Below are 20,670 nucleotides of genomic sequence, written 5' to 3' on the forward strand. Positions count from 1 at the left end.
CTAAAATTTCGAAAATAAAAAATTTGCTATAACTTTTGCGAAAATGAATTTAAGACTTTGATGTTGCATGAAAAGTTGAGACAACCAGTATGTATCATGCACAAAAAATTTCAAGACGATTCGTCAATTAGTTTAAATTTTATTCAATTTGTTTATCCCAAAGAGCTTTTTTCCAATGTTATTGTTCAGAAAATAATAATGATACAGCAATTCTGTGGAAACTACATGAAAGAAGAACACTTATAATTTCAAAGAATTTAAAAAAACCAATCTAAGGTCATTTTTATCATTCCGAAAACATTTTACTAAAGTGCAGTCATTTTTGGCTTAAAAACAATTTAAATAGATTTGTTAATATTGACTGTAGAGTAAATCTACTTTGGGATTTCAAAAGCTGGTATTTTTACACGAATTTTCAAGAAAAACCTTTTCTCCTAGTTTAATTGTGGTCAAAGTTAGCCACTTTTATTATTTAATTCAGTTACTTCGATATAAATAAAATTCTCCTGTAACAGTGTTAGTTACCATACTCCTCCGAAACGGCTAGACCGATTTTTATGAAATTTTACACGTAGGTTTTAAACTGTAGGTTTATAAAATAGTTTACTACTAAAGTAGTAAATTTTATGAATGTAATTTATTTTTTCTATATATTTCCGTTATCCCTAATTTTATTGTAAAAGACGCGAAATCCATAAAGTGAATCAGACTTACTTATCAACATACTTTAATAGGTGATTAATTTTAATAGTTCTTTATTTCAATTATTCACTAGTTGCAAGTGCAAGTGAATCACGTAGCCATAGCTAACGTTTTAATAATACAAGTATGCAACTTCGATTGGACTCCAGACAAATATACATAACATGCAAGCAATGTTGGATAATTGGTGAGTTCTCGTGTGACAAGATAAGTTATGAATTTTTGTGAACTTTAGTCACTATAGCACTTATTCTGAGTATGAAGCAGAAATAGTTTAGCCATGCCAGTCAGTGTTTATTTAATTCTGATACCAGTAGTATACTTTTAAGCGCGATTAAAAATGTTGCGGATTTTTATTTAAAAAATATGTTTTTAGTAGTTATGTTTTTGAAGTGTTTTAACTACTAAGTGTTGAAGTTTACAGTGCGCATAAATTTATAAGTATGATATAACAACAAATGTATATTCTCATAAGTTTTACTGACCATCGGTCTGTTCGAATAATTTCCTTCTCTAAATTTTAAGCTAATCAGCTTTCTCTACTTGTACGTTTCCATAGTAACAACATTCCAATTTTTATTCTTGCGACGTGCCCTGCCCATCTCCTCTTCTTCTTATTTTTGTGTAGATAGTGTAGACTCTGTGTCTGTTTTTTCAATATGCCAATTCAGTAATTTGTCATTCCATCGTTTGCGTCGTCTTCCCACTGATCATCTTCCTATTGGGGAACCGTCTCTTGCCGTCTTTATTTCTCTATTTGTTGTCTTTCGGCTTATGTGGTCGTTCCATTCTACTCTTCTGTTTTTTACCCAGTTATTAATGTTTTCCACCTTGCACCTCCGTCGTATATCTGTACCTACTTTTAGCTCTGTCCCGTAGTGTCTTACCGTAGACTCTTCGAAGGGTTTTCATCTATGCTGTTTCTACCATTATTTTTGTCTTCTATGTGTCAAGTCGTGTTTCTGCCGCGTATGTCATTATTGGTCCGATGACTGTTTTGTAAATTCTGCCTTTCATTTCTTTTCTGACATTTTTATTTCGCCATATTGTTTCATTCAGACAACCTGCTGCTTTGTTTGCTCTAGTCACGTGATCTTTCACTTTTGTTTCAGCTTTCCATATCTACATAAATAGTGTGATGCCTAGATAGTTAAACTCCGTCACTTGTTCTTTTATCTGACCGTACAACTCTAATCTACATCTTAGTAGAATTGCTGTTATAACCGTGCATTTTGTCTTTTTTGGGGAAATTAACATGTTAAATTTTCTGGTGCTTATATTAAATTGGTGCAGCATACGTTGTAAATTATTTTCACTTGGAGAGATATTGTATTGCGTCTAGTCCAGGGCGCACCTGCTTTGAGATGGACGTTGAGAGGTGACTCATATTTTTTTGCAGAAATTGCTTGAAATTAACTTATATAATAATAATTGAGTTATCCTCCCACTCAAAAAGGTCCGGAACATTGTTTAAATAATCAAAATGTCAAAAGTGAAGGAAAAATTCGATTTTTTTCTTCGTTTTTTGATTATAACTTTCAAAGTATTCACTTCCGAGAAAAGTTACACTGTATTATACTACAATATGGGATTGGTTAAAAATTTTAAAAATTGTCACCCTTGTTACAAAATAGCAATAATTGCGAAAAAACCATAAATAAACAAATATTCGAATTTTACGCTTTTCAACCATTTTTGCTACAGTTATAGGACCATTCATTAGGACAGTTCATTAATTACCCTGAAAAACTTTATGATATAATAAAACAATACTGTAAATTTCATTAAGATCGATTCATTAGATTCTGCAAAATAAATTTTGCAATCCAGCTTCAGTACTGAAAATAAAGCAGCTAGCAAGTTGAAATTATTTTTACGTATAGAAGAATACAATACCTTTCATTTTCAATTTGCAAAATTAAAATCGATTAACTACCACGGCGTCAGGAATCTTTTTAAATAAACATTAATTTTTGGTGCTACGCGCAGGACAGCGGTGTTCGATTCACACAAGTTGATTTCCATCAAAATTTCTTCCAATCTTTATCTAATATACATATTATTTTGTTACTCTATATTTTGTTGTATTTTAGTATTTTAATTTCACAAAAATCAAACTAATTTGATTATTGTTTGTGAAATATTGTTTAAACAATTGCATATATTTAAAAATAATAAGCTTTTATTCTCTAAGTTAAAATATATGAACAAAGAAAGTTTTTGCTAAAAAATTGTTATTCCAAAGGACAGATTATGTGTTTTATTTTGCAATAAACAAATTTATTTATTTATGTCGAAATGTACTAAAAATTAAAATTTATCAATCATTATCAAAGGTCACTGGAATGCCCAATCAGAGCAAACTATCCGCTATCCTGCGAGTAGCACCAAAAATTAATGATTATCTAAAAAAATCCTGACGCCGTGATAGTTAACCGATTTTAATTTTGCAAATTACAAATGAAAGGAACAGTATTCTTCTATATGTAAAAAAAAATTCAACTTGCTGTCTGCTTTATTTTCAGTCCTGCAACATTTTGAAAAAATGATTTTTTTTGCGAAAGTTGGATTGCAAAATTTATTTTGCAAAATCTATTGAACCGATCTTAATGAAATTAACAGTATGATCAAATTAACAGGACCTTTTTGAGTGGGAGCATAACTCAATTATTATTATATGAGTTATTTCCAAGCAATTTCTGCAAAAAAATATGAGTCACCTCTCAACGTCCAAATGTACTAATATTTTTACAGATGCGCCCTGGTCTAATCGTCTACCTACAGTCTACATAACAGATTATTTTAAGTTGTTTTCTCCCATTTGGTATCCTTTTTGAGTTCTTACTTTTTTTATTTCATCCAGGATTAGGTTGAACAATACAGGACCCTTTCTTATCCCTTCTCCTCTTAAATGTGAATATTCGGGATACTTCTTCCTAGTCGATCGTCCTACTAGGAATAAGTTGTTAATGTTTTGTGATTTGTTTTCATCTTTCCCTGTCTTTCGCAACTCTGAAGCATAGGTTTAGTGGAGATCCGACTTTTTTTGTAATGTGGTCCACATATCTAGTTGGTGTTCTTCCCCGGCTCATGCTCCGTGTACTTCGTGCAATTTCATCTTCTCTAGGCCTTCTCTACGCACCGCATGACCAAAGTAAGCGGTAATTTTTTCAATAACAAAGTTTCGGAGCCTTTTTATAACGTGTAGCTCTCTAAGAATCGACTCGTTGATTCCTCTTTCTACTACTTATTGTAATACTTTAGGCAGATAATTTAAAACCAGTAACCAAACATTTATTCTTTTCTAAACTGTCTTTTCTACTTACTAACTTCCTGTTGAAACTATGTATTAACAGAGATCTCTCCCAATAAATCTTTCTTCATTGAGAATTAAATCAGTATTTTTTATTCAAATTATAAACACATTTACAATAAATAGTAGCAATAGGTAATAGGTATAGACAAATAATTATCAATACAAATACAGCATTAACCGAAAAAAAGTAAATTGGAAATCGACAGGGTTTGTCCAATGTCACTGGGTTTATCGACCACGTGACTTCCCCACTGCCGCCGATTAGAAAGAGATGCATACCCTGTTTACAAATACTTTTCTCCGTCACACTGGGGAACAATTTTAGATTGAAGCGCGCAGTCTAGGTATTATATGTGTATGTATACGTCTACGGATTAGGTTAGGTTACGCTAGGTTAGGACTTAGGGATCTATGAAGGAGGTACAATTACATTTTTTGTTTTATCTTTTTGGTAGTATTTTATTGTACTTTACTTTACTTAATCAGTAGACCCATTTGTACCTTTCGGTGTTGGGCCGTTTATAATACAATTCATTAAATTACAATATTTAACAATCTTCTGAGGTGTCCTAGCTCTTAACGAACTCTCTCCATTCCTTCCTATTGGATGCCATCTGTGTTGCTTCCTGCCAAGTCTTACCCTTACTCTGCAGTATCTGCGAGATGTCACCACTGTTCCATTCTTTAATGGGTCTTACTCTTCTGTTCTTCCCTATTGGTTTGGCGTCCCACACTCTTGTTACTTGTCTATTATTGTCCATCCGGGTTAGATGTCCGAACCATGCCAATTTTTTCTCCTTGATTGAGTGAGTATCGGTTTGATTTTGAGTCTTTCTCTTATTTCTTCATTTCTGATTATATCAGTTCTTTTTACTCCGATCGTTCTTCGGAGGTATTTCATCTCTGCTGCCTGAATTCTGCTCTGCTGTCTTTTGTTTAATATCCAATTTTCTGCTCCATATGTCACCGTAGGTCTATATATTGTTTTGTGTATTGTCATATTGGTCTTTGTTGATATTTCTTTGTTATTAAGGAATCCTGTATTTAGTGTTTGGAATGTTTTCCTGTGTTTTCCATTCTGTTGTTAAGACCGTCCTCGATGTCTCCTTTGTTTTTGATTATTGTTCCTAAGTATTTCTATGAATTTGTCTGTATTATTTTTTGTTAGTCTATCCTTACTTCTATTTGATCTTCCGTCCCTTGTTTCTTTGATATTTTCAATATCTGAATCTTCTCTTTGTTTACGTTTAAATTGTATTTGCTTGCTTGTAGGTTCCATTTCTCTAAGTTGTATTTCAGATTTTCTGCTGTTTCCGGAATTAATACTATGTCGTCTGCAAATATACACATCTCTGCGTTTATCATTTGCATTCTGTCCCAACCGATACAGTATTTCTTGAAAGTTTTCTTACATTCTTTCACTATCTCATCTATTACATTTATGAATAGCACTGTGCTGAGACTTCCCCCTTGTCTAACTCCTTGAGTTGTTACAAATGGTTCTGACTGTATATTTAACATTCTTACTGTATTTGTTGTTTTCATATATATACTTTTTGTTGCTTCTATCAGTTCTTCACTTACTTGTTTCTTCTTTAGGCTTTCCCATATGTCTTTTCTTTTGACTAAGTCGAATGCTTTTTCCATGTCTATAAAGCTCAGATATATTTCTCTATTTTTCTTTTAAGGCTTTTTCTATTACTTGTTGCATATTGAATATATGGTCTTGTATGTTGTGTCCTTTCGTGAATCCACTTTATACGTCCTCTAATTTGTGTTCTATTAATTTTCTGATTTTCCTTTCTATTATGGTTTCGTATACCTTTGCTGCTACACATTGTAGTGATATACCTCTATAGTTCTTACAGTCTCTTGTGTTTCCTTTCTTGTATATAGGTATAATTACTGCATTTTTCCATTCTCTTTGTATTACTTTTCTCTTCCATATTAGGTTATACATATATGTATAACAATTTTTATTTTGCTTTTACTCCTATATATTTCATCATTTCTGGTGCTACTTCATCGCTTCCTAGTGCTTTTCCAATCATTATCTTTCTTATTGCTTCTTCCAGTTCTTCTTTTTCTATAGTTTCTGGATTTTCCGTGTTTCTCATGATACTCGCTTGATGTGGCTTTCCTTCTCCATTGTATTCGCTTGATTTCCATTCAGTATCAGCTGGAAATATTCCCTCCATTTTTCCATTATTGTCTTATCGTCGTTTATTATTGTTCCTTCCTTGTTCATTATTTGTTTCAGTTTCGTTTCTTTGTTGCTTCTTAGGTTTTTCAGTGTTCTATAAAATAATTTTACGTTTTCTGTGCTGTTTTCTTCAATTTTTTCTCCGAATTTTTCCCAACTTTTCTTTTTCTCTTTCTTAACTATCTCTTTAACTTTTGTTCTTTGTCTCTTATAATTTTCATATTTTTGTTGTGTTTTGTCTTGTATGTATTCTTTCCATAATTTCTTCTTTTCTTTTATTTCTCTTTTCACTTCATCGTTCCACCAAGATGTTCGTTTCCCTCTGCTCTTATTTCTTGTAGTTCCACATATTGATTTAGATGTTTTTATCATCGCATTTTTAAATTTTCCCCATTCTTCTTCTATTGCTTCTGTTATTTCATGTTCATTGTCCATCTCTTTCTCTAACACTTCTGTGTATCTTATTTTCGTTGTAAAGAAGCTGTAACGTAAAGAAGCTGTAATGTAATTTCTTGATCATGCTTTGCACTTCTTCTTCTTCTTCAGCCTTAAGTAATTTAACTTTGGACATAGGTCTCCCCCAATACAATCCAGACCACGGTTTCCATTGTTGTATTTCGTGATTCCATCTTTTATCCTTCAGTTAGGCATTGTGTCCTGCGAAGCTCCATTTTACTTTGGCAGCATGTTCTCCAGCGTCTTTTACTTTGATTTTGCTTCTAATCCATTTATTTATTTTTTTGTCTATAAGCCTCACCCCGAGCATTGATCTTTCCATCGCTATTTGTGCCTTTACTATTTTATCCATATTGGCTTTGGTGAGTGTCCAAGTCTGTGAACCATACGTAAGTATAGGGAGGATACACTGACCATAAACTCTGGTTTTCAAATATTGTTCTATTTTAGCGTTTTTCAAGACACAACTTAGTTTTCCAAATCCTGCCCACGGTAACCTTATTCTTCTGGTAATTTCGGCAGTTTGATTCAAGGGCGGATCCAGGACCGATTTTCGGGAGGGGCCATGAACTTTTTTTGGGGAGGTGTACCGGGGGGTCAGGGGGTAATTTTTAAAAATTACGGTTAAAATGGTGAGTTTGAAGGCACTTTTTACACACTTTTGAGTTTTATAAAGATGTTCAAAAGTTATCGTTATTAAAGTATTATTAAAGTTGTTATCGATTCATCCACATTTCTTCGGATCCAAGTGCAGTTCTTTCAACAAGTTTAATACTATTTTTTCCAATGCTTCTCCTGTCACTCTGTCAGGCCTTGTTCTTCCCCTCTTTCTTGATTTTCACTAATAATTGTTTTTATAAGGGAAAATGAAAATGTAGTATGTCAAAGTGTGTAAATAATTTATTTCCTTAGCTGAGCGCTTTCGACATAAACGTCATCATCGGAGCTAATGCTAAAATAAAAAAGGGATCTTGTAAGAAAAAGAAGTACAAAACTCTTTTTTTACTTACGTCAAATACTAAAAAAGTACCGCTACATAGAGGTGTAAACAAGTGCATCTTAGGAATGTAAATTTGATTTTTAAAATTTAAAAATCAAATTTACATTCCTAAGATGCACTTGTTTACTCCTCTATGATTTTACAATTTAAAAATCAAATTTACATTCCTAAGATGCACTGTTTACACCTCTATGTAGCGGTACTTTTTTAGTATTTGACATAAGTAAAAAAAGAGTTTTGTACTTCTTTTTCTTACAAGATCTCTTTTTTTATTTTAGCATTAGCTCCGATGATGACGTTTATGTCGAAAGCGCTCAGCTAAGGAAATAAATTATTTACACACTTTGACATACTACATTTTCATTTTCCCTTATTCATTCAAGTGTGTACAAACTTATCAGTCTTTCAACTAATTGTTTTTATGTTCTCATACGCGTCAATTAACTTGACAAAGTTTTCACGAATGTTGTTATTGTGTATGTATTTCAAATTTAGATAAAGCTGTTCTACGTTATTTCGTCAAATATGACAGAGTAATAATTTGCACTTTGAACGTGATTCATGTTTTGTTCAATTATTTCTTCACCACAACATGTTATTAATTATTGATTTTGACTGGTGTTACTAATGTATGTTGCTGCAAATAGGTGTCGTTGCATAGTCTTATCTCGTGATGAGATTTTAAATCTTAACAATTCCCCTCATTGTTAGGTCCAGCATCTTCCAGAAGCAGAAGGCCATCATCACGACAGCCTCTTAGAGGAATATTTTGTCGACCTAAGAACACTATAGACTCTACTATTGGTCGTAGTCTTTCTTTATTTTCTTGTATCTGTTTATACCTTTAAGAGTCTTTCTGGTTTGACTGACTGTGATAACTTTGTAGAAAATCCACCTAAACCTCAACGCACTCCTTGTGATATGATGTTTTTGCATGGATTTGTATGGCTCCGTCTTTGCTCGTGAGTTTAACGAAGGATGTTAATGGTTTCATTACAAGGCTTTCGGCTGTCATCTCTTTATTATGACCATATTTTTCATTAGAAAAATAAAATTCAATACTTGTAAAACAATCCCTTTTGACTGTTCAAAAATACCAACCAACTCCTTTGTTGTAAGTTCTAGTGATCCAAGTAACGCTTCATTTCATTTTTATTCTTTGTGTGTATAGAATATGGAAATTGATAGGATTTTGATGGCTGTCAAGATCGTTCTAACAATTGGCACTTATCTATATTTTGATTTATAAAACATCCTATGTCGTTCTTGAAGCTTCTGTTACTGCTTTTGTTCAATTCTAGTCCAGAAAACATATTTATCCCCTTTTTTTTACATATTATATGTGTTTGAAACTAAGAACATTTGAACTGCCAATATTTAAATTTATATTTTTTTAAATTCCCGGAGGGGGCCATGGCCCCCATGGCCCCCTCCCTGGATCCGCCCTTGGTTTGATTTTCTTTGTTAACACAAAGCTTTAAGATAGTACCTACACAGATCCTCAATATATTAGTTATATGGTCTCACCTGTAGTTGGTTACATTTTTTTCAAAATTATTTTATAATATTTCGAATCTTTCCAAAATTATCAAGATCATTTCTCTATACTTTTTATTAAATATTTTTTTAAATATTGTTTACATTATTCCAACCACAAATTTTTAAAACAGATTTCAAGCTATATCTAACATATTTGCAGACCTTTCTCTATATTTTCCTTACTTATACTATCATCGTATTTCGTCATCTGATTTCCGTCTTTTAATATTTTTGATATCATCTTAATCCATGTGGTGAGACCGCTCCCGTCTGAACAACATTTCTAATTTGGTTTCTCTGCGGATTCATATTCAAAAATGACCCCTTTAAACAAATCTGAAGGGTGCCGGACGGAATTTTTGGACAGAAATTGTTTAAACAATTTTTTTAAACAAATACATAAGATTACTTTTTATTGCTCCAAAAAATATATTTTTAGATTTTTTGGGTCATTCTAAACAAGAAAGGTATCTTGTGATTTTTCTCAAAAATTGACAGTTTTCGAGTTATAGGTGATTTAAAATCTAAAAATGCGAAAATACGTATTTTCGAGGCTTAAAAACTCATATTTAAATTAGTATTTTTAAGGGTACCAATAACTTGGATTAACGTTTAAATATTCCTTTTCAAGACTCCGAAGAGTGATCGGGTCTAACTTTAATTTAGACCGTAGTTTTTTAATTGTTAATTATGCGTGTCCATCCGGTTTTTTTGCCGGTGCAGCGCGCACTCTTTTCAAAAACTCCTATTTTCCTCCGAGAAATATTTTTTCTAGATTATTTGGAACATTCTAAATAAAATAAGTTTCTTGACATTTTTCTCAAAAGTTACTAGTTTAAAGTTATAAGCGATTTAAAATGCGAAAATGTGTTTTTTGTCATTTTTCGGATTTTAAATCGCTTATAACTTTAAAACCATTAACTTTTGAGAAAAATGCCAAGGAACTTATTTTATTAAGAATGTCCCAAAAAATCTAGACAAACTTTGTTTCGGAGGAAAATAGGAGATTTTTGAAAATAGTGCGCGGCGCACAGCCAAAAAAACCGGATGGACACGCATAATTAACAATTAAAAAACTACGGTCTAAATTAAAGTTAGACACGATCACTCTTCGGAATCTTGAAAACGAGTGTTTAAACTTTAATCAAAGTTATTGGCACCCTTAAAAATACTAATTTAAATATGAGTTTTTAAGCCTCGAAAATGCGTATTTTCGCATTTTCAAATTTTAAATCGCCTATAACTCGAAAACTGTCAATTTTTGAGAAAAATTACAAAAGACCCTTCTTGTTTAGAATGACCCAAAAACCCCAAAAATATATTTTTGGAGGAATAAGGGTGATCTTATGTATTTGTTTAAAAAATTGTTTAAACAATTTCTGCCCAAAAATTCCCTCCGGCACCCTTCAGATTTGTTTAAAGGGTACATTTTTGAATATGAATCCGCAGAGAAACCGAATTAGAAATGTTTTTCAGACGGGAGCGGTCTCACCACATGGACTATCTGTAATTTCCGCAAACTAGTGTCCTTATTTTGATTACTCATTGTTATACATAGTTACCCAATGGTTTTTATTTTCAAGTGATTTAAAATCTTATCTTGACGATATTTTTTTGACCCCTATCGGTGGGTCAACAGAGATTCAAATGTCTGTTTAGATTCAAATAGAAGAGATAGATCGCAATGTTTTCAAATAGTTTACACTTTGTGTTTTAATTAGTTAACACTTTTGCGAAACTTAATAAAAGTTACTTAAAATAACTATTATTAAATATAATTATTACATATCATATTTTTCATAAATAGTGATAGGTATAGTAAAATCAGGTTATTCTAGAACTTTTTATAAAAATGTGAAAATTGTTTGGGACTTTACGTTTGTTGGATCCATCAAAATTATGGATGAGGACTTAGAACAACTACTTCCTACTACTAGTGAAGAAGTTGATAACAGAAATCGAATACGTAAGTTATTATACAATAAAATAGAATTTTAAAAGACTGTATCACTTTTGTTAACATTAGTTCAGGTAGATTATAAATATGACAAAATATATTTTAAATCACCTCAATTGAGTTACATATTCTTAAGACCTACAGATAGGTAACTGCATTTATTATACAATGCGTAAATCGTCATCATCATCATCAACCTGTATAGACCAAGAGGCAGCGCTGAAAAATCTCTTTGAATTTACTAAAGCTAGATTTTTCACAGTTGATTACTGTGAGTGTGTAGAGATACAGCGGTCGGTCAAGCGAAACGTAGAACGGGGGTTACTGAGAGGGTATCAAAGTTGCTTTCCTACGAAGGTAATTAAATCCATTTACTAAGGCTGAAAATCAGTACACACATTCTAAATTAAATATAAATAAAAGTTATTATAGTCGGTCAGCTGTATGATGGGACAGAGCCGGTCGGTCGGCCCCAATAATCGATTGAGGAAATGAAGCATTTTGGCTCGCAATTTCTTCGTCCAGCATGGATTTACTTGAAATTTTTACAGAAGGTAGGGAATAGTATAAGGATTATTTTCTATATCATGCCGCTATCATACGCTAAAACCTTGGGGGTGGTTGCCATTCCATCTCGGGGGTGGGAATCTTTTATTACATTTTAACCATGTAATTCGATGGAAAAAGTGATTCTAAGAAAAAAATGTGTTTTACATTTTCTTCGTAAAACTAATATTTTTCGAGTTATTCGCGCTTGAAAGTAACAGTTTTTCGACGAAAAAATCGACTTTTTAGAGGGTTTTTTGAGAATACCTCGAAAAATATTCTATATACTTTTGGTGATAAAAAGTTTCAAAAATGATTTTGTAGGATTTTTAAAGAGCTATAAGACTGTGTAAATTAAATTTCGTAAGATCCCTTAGTTTTTAATTGGGGCGGGTTTAAAAGGCCCGAATAAGGGGGTGTTTGCTGGTAAATAGATGTTTTAAACAACTATATCTGGCTAACTATTCACTGTAATGAAAATCTATGCACAGGGTAATTTTAATCATTAAAAAAGCTACAATTTAGTAGTTTATAATTTTTTCCTATCTTCAGTATTTTTGGAGATATATTTTTAAGTAAAAGGTGAAAAATACCAAATTGCAAAAAATCAATTTTTCTTTAAACTCCAAACAATTTACAATTTTTCCAAAATTAGGTATTTTAAATAGGTCAAACTCCTTGAGTGTATTGATAATATAAATATAAAAGGAACTACAGAAAGGTGAAGACCAATTTTGAATTAGGAAGGTAGTTAGGGGGTTGTTTTCACTGATTTTTTCGTAGAGAAAAGCAGGTACCGACATTTTTTTGATTATAAGTCGCTTAATTTTCATGCTAAAAACTTTTTATTAATATTTTTTGAAAGGTCTAATTATATACTTGAAAAAATATTATTTAAGTTTTCCTTGAAAAATGCAAATTTTTCCCATTATTTGGCTTTGAATATTTCAAATTATGCATTTGACGAAAAAATATAACCTTTAACATGCCGTATATCGATGTGTATTGGTCTTAAAGATATTATTGGAAAAGAATCTGGTTTGTGTTACTAAAAGATACAATTTTGATATGTACAGTTTTTTTGATTAAATGCATATTTTTCGAGGTATTCTCAAAAAACCCTCTAAAAAAGTCGATTTTTTCGTCGAAAAACTGTTATTTTCAAGCGCGAATAACTCGAAAAATATTAGTTTTACGAAGAAAATGTAAAAAACATGTTTTTCTTAGAAACACTTTTTCCATCGAATTAAATGGTTAAAATGTAACAAAAAATTCCCACCCTTGAGATGGGGTGGCAACCACCTCCAAGGTTTTAGCGTATGATAGCGGCATGATATAGAAAATGATAAAAAAAAAAGAATTATTTAAAGACGTAAATGTGTTAAACCAGTTCAGCACAAGCAGTGATCACAGGTTAGTAAGAGCTAAAATAACGATATCGATCGAAAAGGAAAGACTCAAAATGATAAATAAGAAACACCCAAAGAAATGGGTAAAACCAACTAATATTCAGGAGTTCGAAAAATATATTAATGATACATTGAAAGATACAACAACAACAGACATTAATATACTGAACAAGCAAATAATCACCACAATACAACAGGCTCAAACTAAATACTGTCCAACAAACCAAAAAGATGAAAAACTAAGTCAACCTACTAAAACCCTTATGGAACTAAGACGACAGATGAAAGGAGATACAAGTTCCAGCAAAGAAGCGCTAAATCAAATAAATAAGACTATCACAAAGTCAATAAGAAAAGACATAAGAAACTACAATGTAGAAAAAACAAAACAAGCAATAGAGCAAAATACGAACATGAAAGTTTTGAAGAACGTAAGCGTACAAAAAGGAAAAATAGAAATCAACAAACTAAGAAACAGAACTGGAAAAGAAACTACAAACAGAGATGAAATATTAACAATAGTCGAAGAGTTCTACACAGAGTTATACAAATCAAGAAAAAAAGATGACAATGCGCAACCTCCAATTACAGTAAAAACTGGGGTATTAAATCAAGGATCGGATTTAATGCCCGATATAACAAAATCAGAAATCAAAGAGGCTCTGAAGAAAACGAAAAATAATCGAACCCCAGGTGAAGATGGAATAGTATCAGAAGCACTAAAAATTGGAGGAAATATACTACTTGAAAAAATTAACAACTTTTCAATATCTGCCTTCACAACGCCAATATTCCAACAGACTGGAACAACGCTACTATGATTCTATTACACAAAGCAGGAGACAAAGCCAATTTAGAGAATTACAGACCGATTAGCCTCCTCAGCCATTTATATAAGTTATTTACGCGAATAATAGTTAAGAGAATGGAAAGAAAGTTAGAGATTTATCAACCAAGAGAACAGGCAGGATTCTCCAAGATGGGGTGGCAACCACCTCCAAGGTTTTAGCGTATGATAGCGGCATGATATAGAAAATGATAAAAAAAAAAGAATTATTTAAAGACGTAAATGTGTTAAACCAGTTCAGCACAAGCAGTGATCACAGGTTAGTAAGAGCTAAAATAACGATATCGATCGAAAAGGAAAGACTCAAAATGATAAATAAGAAACACCCAAAGAAATGGGTAAAACCAACTAATATTCAGGAGTTCGAAAAATATATTAATGATACATTGAAAGATACAACAACAACAGACATTAATATACTGAACAAGCAAATAATCACCACAATACAACAGGCTCAAACTAAATACTGTCCAACAAACCAAAAAGATGAAAAACTAAGTCAACCTACTAAAACCCTTATGGAACTAAGACGACAGATGAAAGGAGATACAAGTTCCAGCAAAGAAGCGCTAAATCAAATAAATAAGACTATCACAAAGTCAATAAGAAAAGACATAAGAAACTACAATGTAGAAAAAACAAAACAAGCAATAGAGCAAAATACGAACATGAAAGTTTTGAAGAACGTAAGCGTACAAAAAGGAAAAATAGAAATCAACAAACTAAGAAACAGAACTGGAAAAGAAACTACAAACAGAGATGAAATATTAACAATAGTCGAAGAGTTCTACACAGAGTTATACAAATCAAGAAAAAAAGATGACAATGCGCAACCTCCAATTACAGTAAAAACTGGGGTATTAAATCAAGGATCGGATTTAATGCCCGATATAACAAAATCAGAAATCAAAGAGGCTCTGAAGAAAATGAAAAATAATCGAACCCCAAGTGAAGATGGAATAGTATCAGAAGCACTAAAAATTGGAGGAAATATACTACTTGAAAAAATTAAACAACTTTTCAATATCTGCCTTCACAACGCCAATATTCCAACAGACTGGAACAACGCTACTATGATTCTATTACACAAAGCAGGAGACAAAGCCAATTTAGAGAATTACAGACCGATTAGCCTCCTCAGCCATTTATATAAGTTATTTACGCGAATAATAGTTAAGAGAATGGAAAGAAAGTTAGAGATTTATCAACCAAGAGAACAGGCAGGATTCCGAAAAAATTACGGAACAAATGACCATCTACAAAGTATAAAAACCCTGATAGAGAAAGTAGTGGAATACAATAAACCCCTAGTTCTAGTTTTTATCGATTTTCATAAAGCCTTTGACACAGTTGAACTTAGCAAAATATTACAGGCGCTTAAAGAATGCAGGCTAGATTATAGGTATACAAAATTATTACACAAAATATACTTACAGGCAACAACCACTGTCAAATTACATACTAACAGTAATCGCATAAAAATAGAACGGGGGGTTAGACAAGGAGACCCAATGTCACCTAAACTTTTTAATACGGTCTTAGAACATGCTTTCAAGAGTTTGGATTGGATGACAAAGGGAATAAAAATAGATGGAGAATACCTAAACAACTTACGTTTCGCCGATGATATAGTCATAGTAGCTGAGGATCTAGGTATGGCAAGAGAGATGGTACAAGAACTCGTTGTAGCTACAGAAAATGTAGGTTTAAATATAAACATCTCAAAAACAAAAATAATGACAAATTTGGTACCCAACCAGAACATCAGTATTGGTGGGAAGGAAATAGAACTCGTAGATAGATATAAATACCTGGGACATGAAATTACGATTGGCAGGGATAACCAGACTCATGAGCTGAAGAGAAGAATCGGTCTTGGGTGGGCAGCATTTGGAAAACTGAGAGAAACTTTTAAAAGTGAGGTACCCACATGTCTAAAGAGAAAGGTATTCGATCAGTGTGTCCTCCCAGTCTTGACGTACGGATCAGAAACACTTACCTTAACTAAAGCCTCGGCTACCAAACTAAGAGTCACGCAGAGAAGAATGGAGCGGTCAATGTTAGGAATAACTCTGCGAGACAAAATCAGAAACGAAGAAATCAGGAGAAGAACAAAGGTGACTGACGTCATCGAGAGGATAGCCAGGTTGAAGTGGAGATGGGCAGGACACGTAGCCAGAATGACAGATGGGCGATGGACAAAGAGGTTATTGGAATGGAGGCCAAGAGAAGACAAGAGAAGCGTCGGTCGACCGCCTACAAGATGGACTGACGACTTGAGAAAGGTAAATGAAAACTGGATGAGGGCGGCGCAGGATAGATGGGGTTGGAAACGAGGGGAGGAGGCCTATGTTCAGCAGTGGACTTTTGAGGCTGGATGATGATAGAAAATGATCCTTGGATTATTTCCGACCTTCTGCGGAAATTTCAAGTAAATCCATGCTGGACGAAAAAATTGCGAGCGAAAATGCTTCATTCGGCCTCAATCGACTATTGGGGCCGACCGACCGGCTCTGTCCCGTCATACAGCTGACTGACTATAATAACTTTTATTTATATTTAATTTAGAATGTGTGTACTGATTTTCAGCCTTAGTAAATGGATTTAATTACCTTCGTAGGAAAGCAACCTTTGATACCCTCTCAGTAACCCCTGTTCTACGTTTCGCTTGACCGACCTCATTATGTTTCTCTACACACTCACAGTAATCAACTGTGAAAAATCTAGCTTTAGTAAATTCAAAAAGATTTTTCAGCGCTTCCTCTCCGTCTAGTACGCGTCCACTGCTAGATATAGGTTTCCCTTAGCTCTTTCCATCTGTCACTGCCTTGTGCGGCTTGCATCCAATTACTGATAACACGCTTCAGATCGTCGGTCCATCTGGTTGGTGGGCGTCCTCTGCTCCGTAATGCTTCTTGTTTTCAACTCGACAATGCGTTTTGTCGATCGGTTGTCTGATAATCTGGCGACGTATCCTGTCCAATTCCACTTCAGCGACGCGATTCTTTCAACAGCGTCTGTTGTTTTTGTTCCATGACGCATTTCTTCGTGTGGGATTCGGTCTCTCAGGGAGACACCCAACATCTGGTCTTCCATAGCCCTCTGACTAACGCGAATCTTGTTCACTACCTTTTTTGTGAATGTTAATATTTCTGCTTCGTAAGTGAGTACCGAACAATAAATCACCGGGATCGGATCAAGTAGCATCGGAATTACTGAAGGAAGGAGGAGACGCACTATAGAAAACAATACATGAATTGATAACAAAGATATGGTCAAATAAACAGCTGTCAGCGGAGTGGAATAGTGGTATTATTGTACCATTACATAAAAAAGGATATCAGTTAGAATGTGGAAACTACCGTGGAATCACGTTGCTGAATGCAGCATACAAAATAATGTCCAACGTCATTTATGAAAGACTTAGACCACACGCTGAAAAAATAGTTGACAAATACCAAAGTGGCTTCTGTAGACAGAAGTCAACAATAGTCCAGATATTTGTTCTGCGATAGATTCTCGAAAAAACAAGTGAACATAACATCGACACACATCATCTCTTCATAGTCTTCGAAAGCGCATATGACAATATAAACCGAGAATTCTTAATAAAAGCAATGAAAGAATTTAATATACCAACACAACTAATAGAACTGATAAAATAATCTCTAAAAGTAGAAAGTAAAATAAGGATACAAAACGAACTAACGGAAACAATAGATGTGAAAAAGGGACTACGCCAGGGAGACGCTCATGCATCTTGTTCAACATCGTACTCGAGAAAATAATGAGGGACACAACAGTCAGTACTCGAGGAACAATCATTAATAAAAGCGTGCAAATACAGTAGACTCGCGATTATCCGAGGTAACTGGGACCGTGACTACCTCGGATAAGGAAAAACTCGGTTAACACTGAGATTGGTTATATTGATAGAAAAACACATAATATGATCATGACTGTGGATATTTTAATGACAAAACTAATACAGTACTGTCTATAAAAGATAAAAACATTTACTTTATCAATATTACTGTTTAAAAAAGTCTTTGATTTTGCATAAGCTTCATTCCTCTTTTTGATTTTGAGGCGGCGATGTTGCACCAAAGTTGAAAGTTGTAACTCACCAGTTATGACTTTTGCCTCGGTTAACCGAGGGGCTCGGATAACCGAGACTCGGATAATCGCGAGTCTACTGTACTAGCATTTGCAGATGATGTTGACATAATCGCAAGATCAAGAAGAGAAATGATAGAGGCATTCAACAATAGAACGAGCTGCACAAAATAGTGGCCTTAAAAGCAACCAGAACAAAACAAAATATATGCAGGTAAGTAAAAACGACGAAAGAAGGCAGCCACAAAATATAACAATAGGGGAATACAACATTGAGGGGGTAAAAAACTTTACATACTTGGGATCCCTAGTCACGTCTGATAATAACGTTGCGGAGGAAGTGAAGAGGCGAATATTTATTGCCAATAAAAGTTACCATGGCTTAATTCGGAACTAAGATCAGATAACGTCGCAAGAAAAACAAAATGCCAAATATACAAAACCTTAATAAGACCGGTACTCACATACGGCTCAGAAACCTGGACACTCACTAAAAGAGAGGAAATATTGCTAGCCACCTTTGAAAGAAAAATCTTGCGATACATATATAAGTGCACAAAAGAAAACGGAATTTGGCGAAGAAGGTACAACTTTGAACTATGCAAAATATACCAGGATCCGGATATCATAACATTCATTAAAATAGGACGGCTGCGTTGGATGGGACATGTAGAAAGAATGGAAGAAGGCGAAATACCAAACAAAATATTCAAACAGATGCCAGTAGGAAAAAGAACAAGAGGAAGACCGAAGCTGAGATATTTAGAACAAATAGAAAATTATATAATAACCTTAAAAATAAAAAAACTGGAGAAAAAGCACGAAACAGATCAGAATGGAGAAGAATCCTGGAACAGGCCAAGACCCAGAAATGGTTGTCGAGCCAGTGATGATGATGAAATGAGTACCGAGTACTGACACTGGTCAAAGATTTTCATTTTGAGGCATATGTGTAAATAATTATATGAAAATGATTGTGTTCTCAATGTTCATAAAATTTATTACCAAACTCACAACAGATTTTTCGATATCTACCAATGAATCTTCTTCGTTTAATATTATCTCAAGCACTGATACTGAAGTTCTGAATATATGCCTTGCCAATGAAGATTACCTTTGGCGCCAATTACAAGGCGCCATCTTCAAAGAGCTCTAGCTCCCTTATGCTGGGGCCACAGTAACGTCTAATGCCGTTAATTAACGCGTTATTTGACATTAGCTCGCTAATTTGTTATTGCCATTATTAATGCCAATAAACGTTCGGCGATAGATCGGGTGGCGGTTTCTTTCGACACTTCAAAGGAGTTACTCCGTTACTTATCGCGTTATTGTGGCTACACTTGCACTGTTTCAACAAGTTCTAGCTTGCAGCGCAGCAGAGTAATTTGTTTTGTGAAATAGGTACATACTATTCTACGAAAATGGAGTGGAGTAATGAGAAAATAATTGAATTTTTAACAGTGTTTGAAACAGAACCTTGTTTATGGGATCCCCGACAAAAATCACATAAAAATCGTGGTGTTCGTATGGTGACGCTTGGCGTCGAATCATTATCATTTCCAGCGACGGTAGAAGATTTGAAAAAGAAAAAAGACACACTTATGGGATACTATAGTACTCATTTAAATAAATATAAAAAATCGTTAAAATCTGGCATGGGAACGAATGAGGTATATAAAACAAGCTGGTTTTGCATTTGATATCATTACCATGTTCGTTTTCTGTGCATTTTTATCATCCACAATCTTCTTTTGAGTCTTGGTTTTTGCTTGATCCCTTTATAAAATAATAAATTTATAAAGTAATAATTAGCACTCATAAAATATAACAGCGTAGCAGCTTCGACTTCCATCTTGAAATTATTGTATTAAAAAACGCGTTTGCTGCTGACTACGCGCTAAAATAAGTGTGGCCAGTCACTTTAATGCGCAGTTTATTCCATCATTGTTGGTGTGTTCATTAATACGATAATGGACGTTAGACGTTAACGTTACTGTGGCCCCAGCATTAGTAAGCATTTTCGGACACGGTGAATTGGGTTAAATTGTCTTAAAATTATCTGAGGAATCTCTGATCTTCGTTTGTCAGGAGAGTTTCTGGACACCCTGTGTATGATGGTCTCTGCTTCTGTATAGCGGTGAAACATGGACGCTCAAATGATGCGAATAAATTGGACCACAAGAAAACCCAACGTAGAAGTGCTGTCAAGGATGAACGCTGTGCAACAATTCAAAAATCTTTAAATTATTTTCAAATTCCATCAAATTCAGAAAGCAATAACTTTTTCCGCAAATCGCCAGGAAATTTTGACATTCCTGTCAAAATTTCTTGAAGAAAAAGTCAGGACTTCCTTACTGTAAGGAAATGTCATTTCCTTACTGTAAGGAAATGATATTTCCGTACAGTTGTTAGTGTTAAATTTATAAGCGTCAAGTTTGACAATTCAACCTCAATACGTTCCCATAGTAACCCAAGTAATTTTATTAGGAACTTCAAAGCACCATTTATTTGGGAATAAAATTATCGCGTTTTTTTTTAAATCAATCAATATCTGTCGAATTTTAAACGATTTGCGGAAA

At 33.7% G+C, this 20,670-nt stretch overlaps 1 protein-coding gene across 2 annotated transcripts in view; it reads left to right on the forward strand.

Moving 5' to 3' along the window:
* Positions 1-20,670, forward strand: part of LOC114332619 (putative inorganic phosphate cotransporter) — a 126,881-nt gene that overhangs the window by 55,210 nt on the left and 51,001 nt on the right. Inside the window, exon 1 of one of the 2 annotated variants that reach the window (XM_028282439.2) lies at positions 10,925-11,182. The exons of the other annotated variant lie outside the window; for it this stretch is intronic. Within the exon in view, the coding sequence (XP_028138240.2) occupies positions 11,116-11,182 (67 nt within the window). The 5' untranslated portion in view covers positions 10,925-11,115. Of the gene's footprint in view, positions 1-10,924; positions 11,183-20,670 lie in introns of those variants that run through there. 2 annotated transcript variants of the gene reach the window in all.

The sequence above is a fragment of the Diabrotica virgifera genome, chromosome 3, assembly GCF_917563875.1.
Source record: "Diabrotica virgifera virgifera chromosome 3, PGI_DIABVI_V3a".
NCBI classification, from domain to species: Eukaryota; Metazoa; Arthropoda; class Insecta; order Coleoptera; family Chrysomelidae; genus Diabrotica; species Diabrotica virgifera.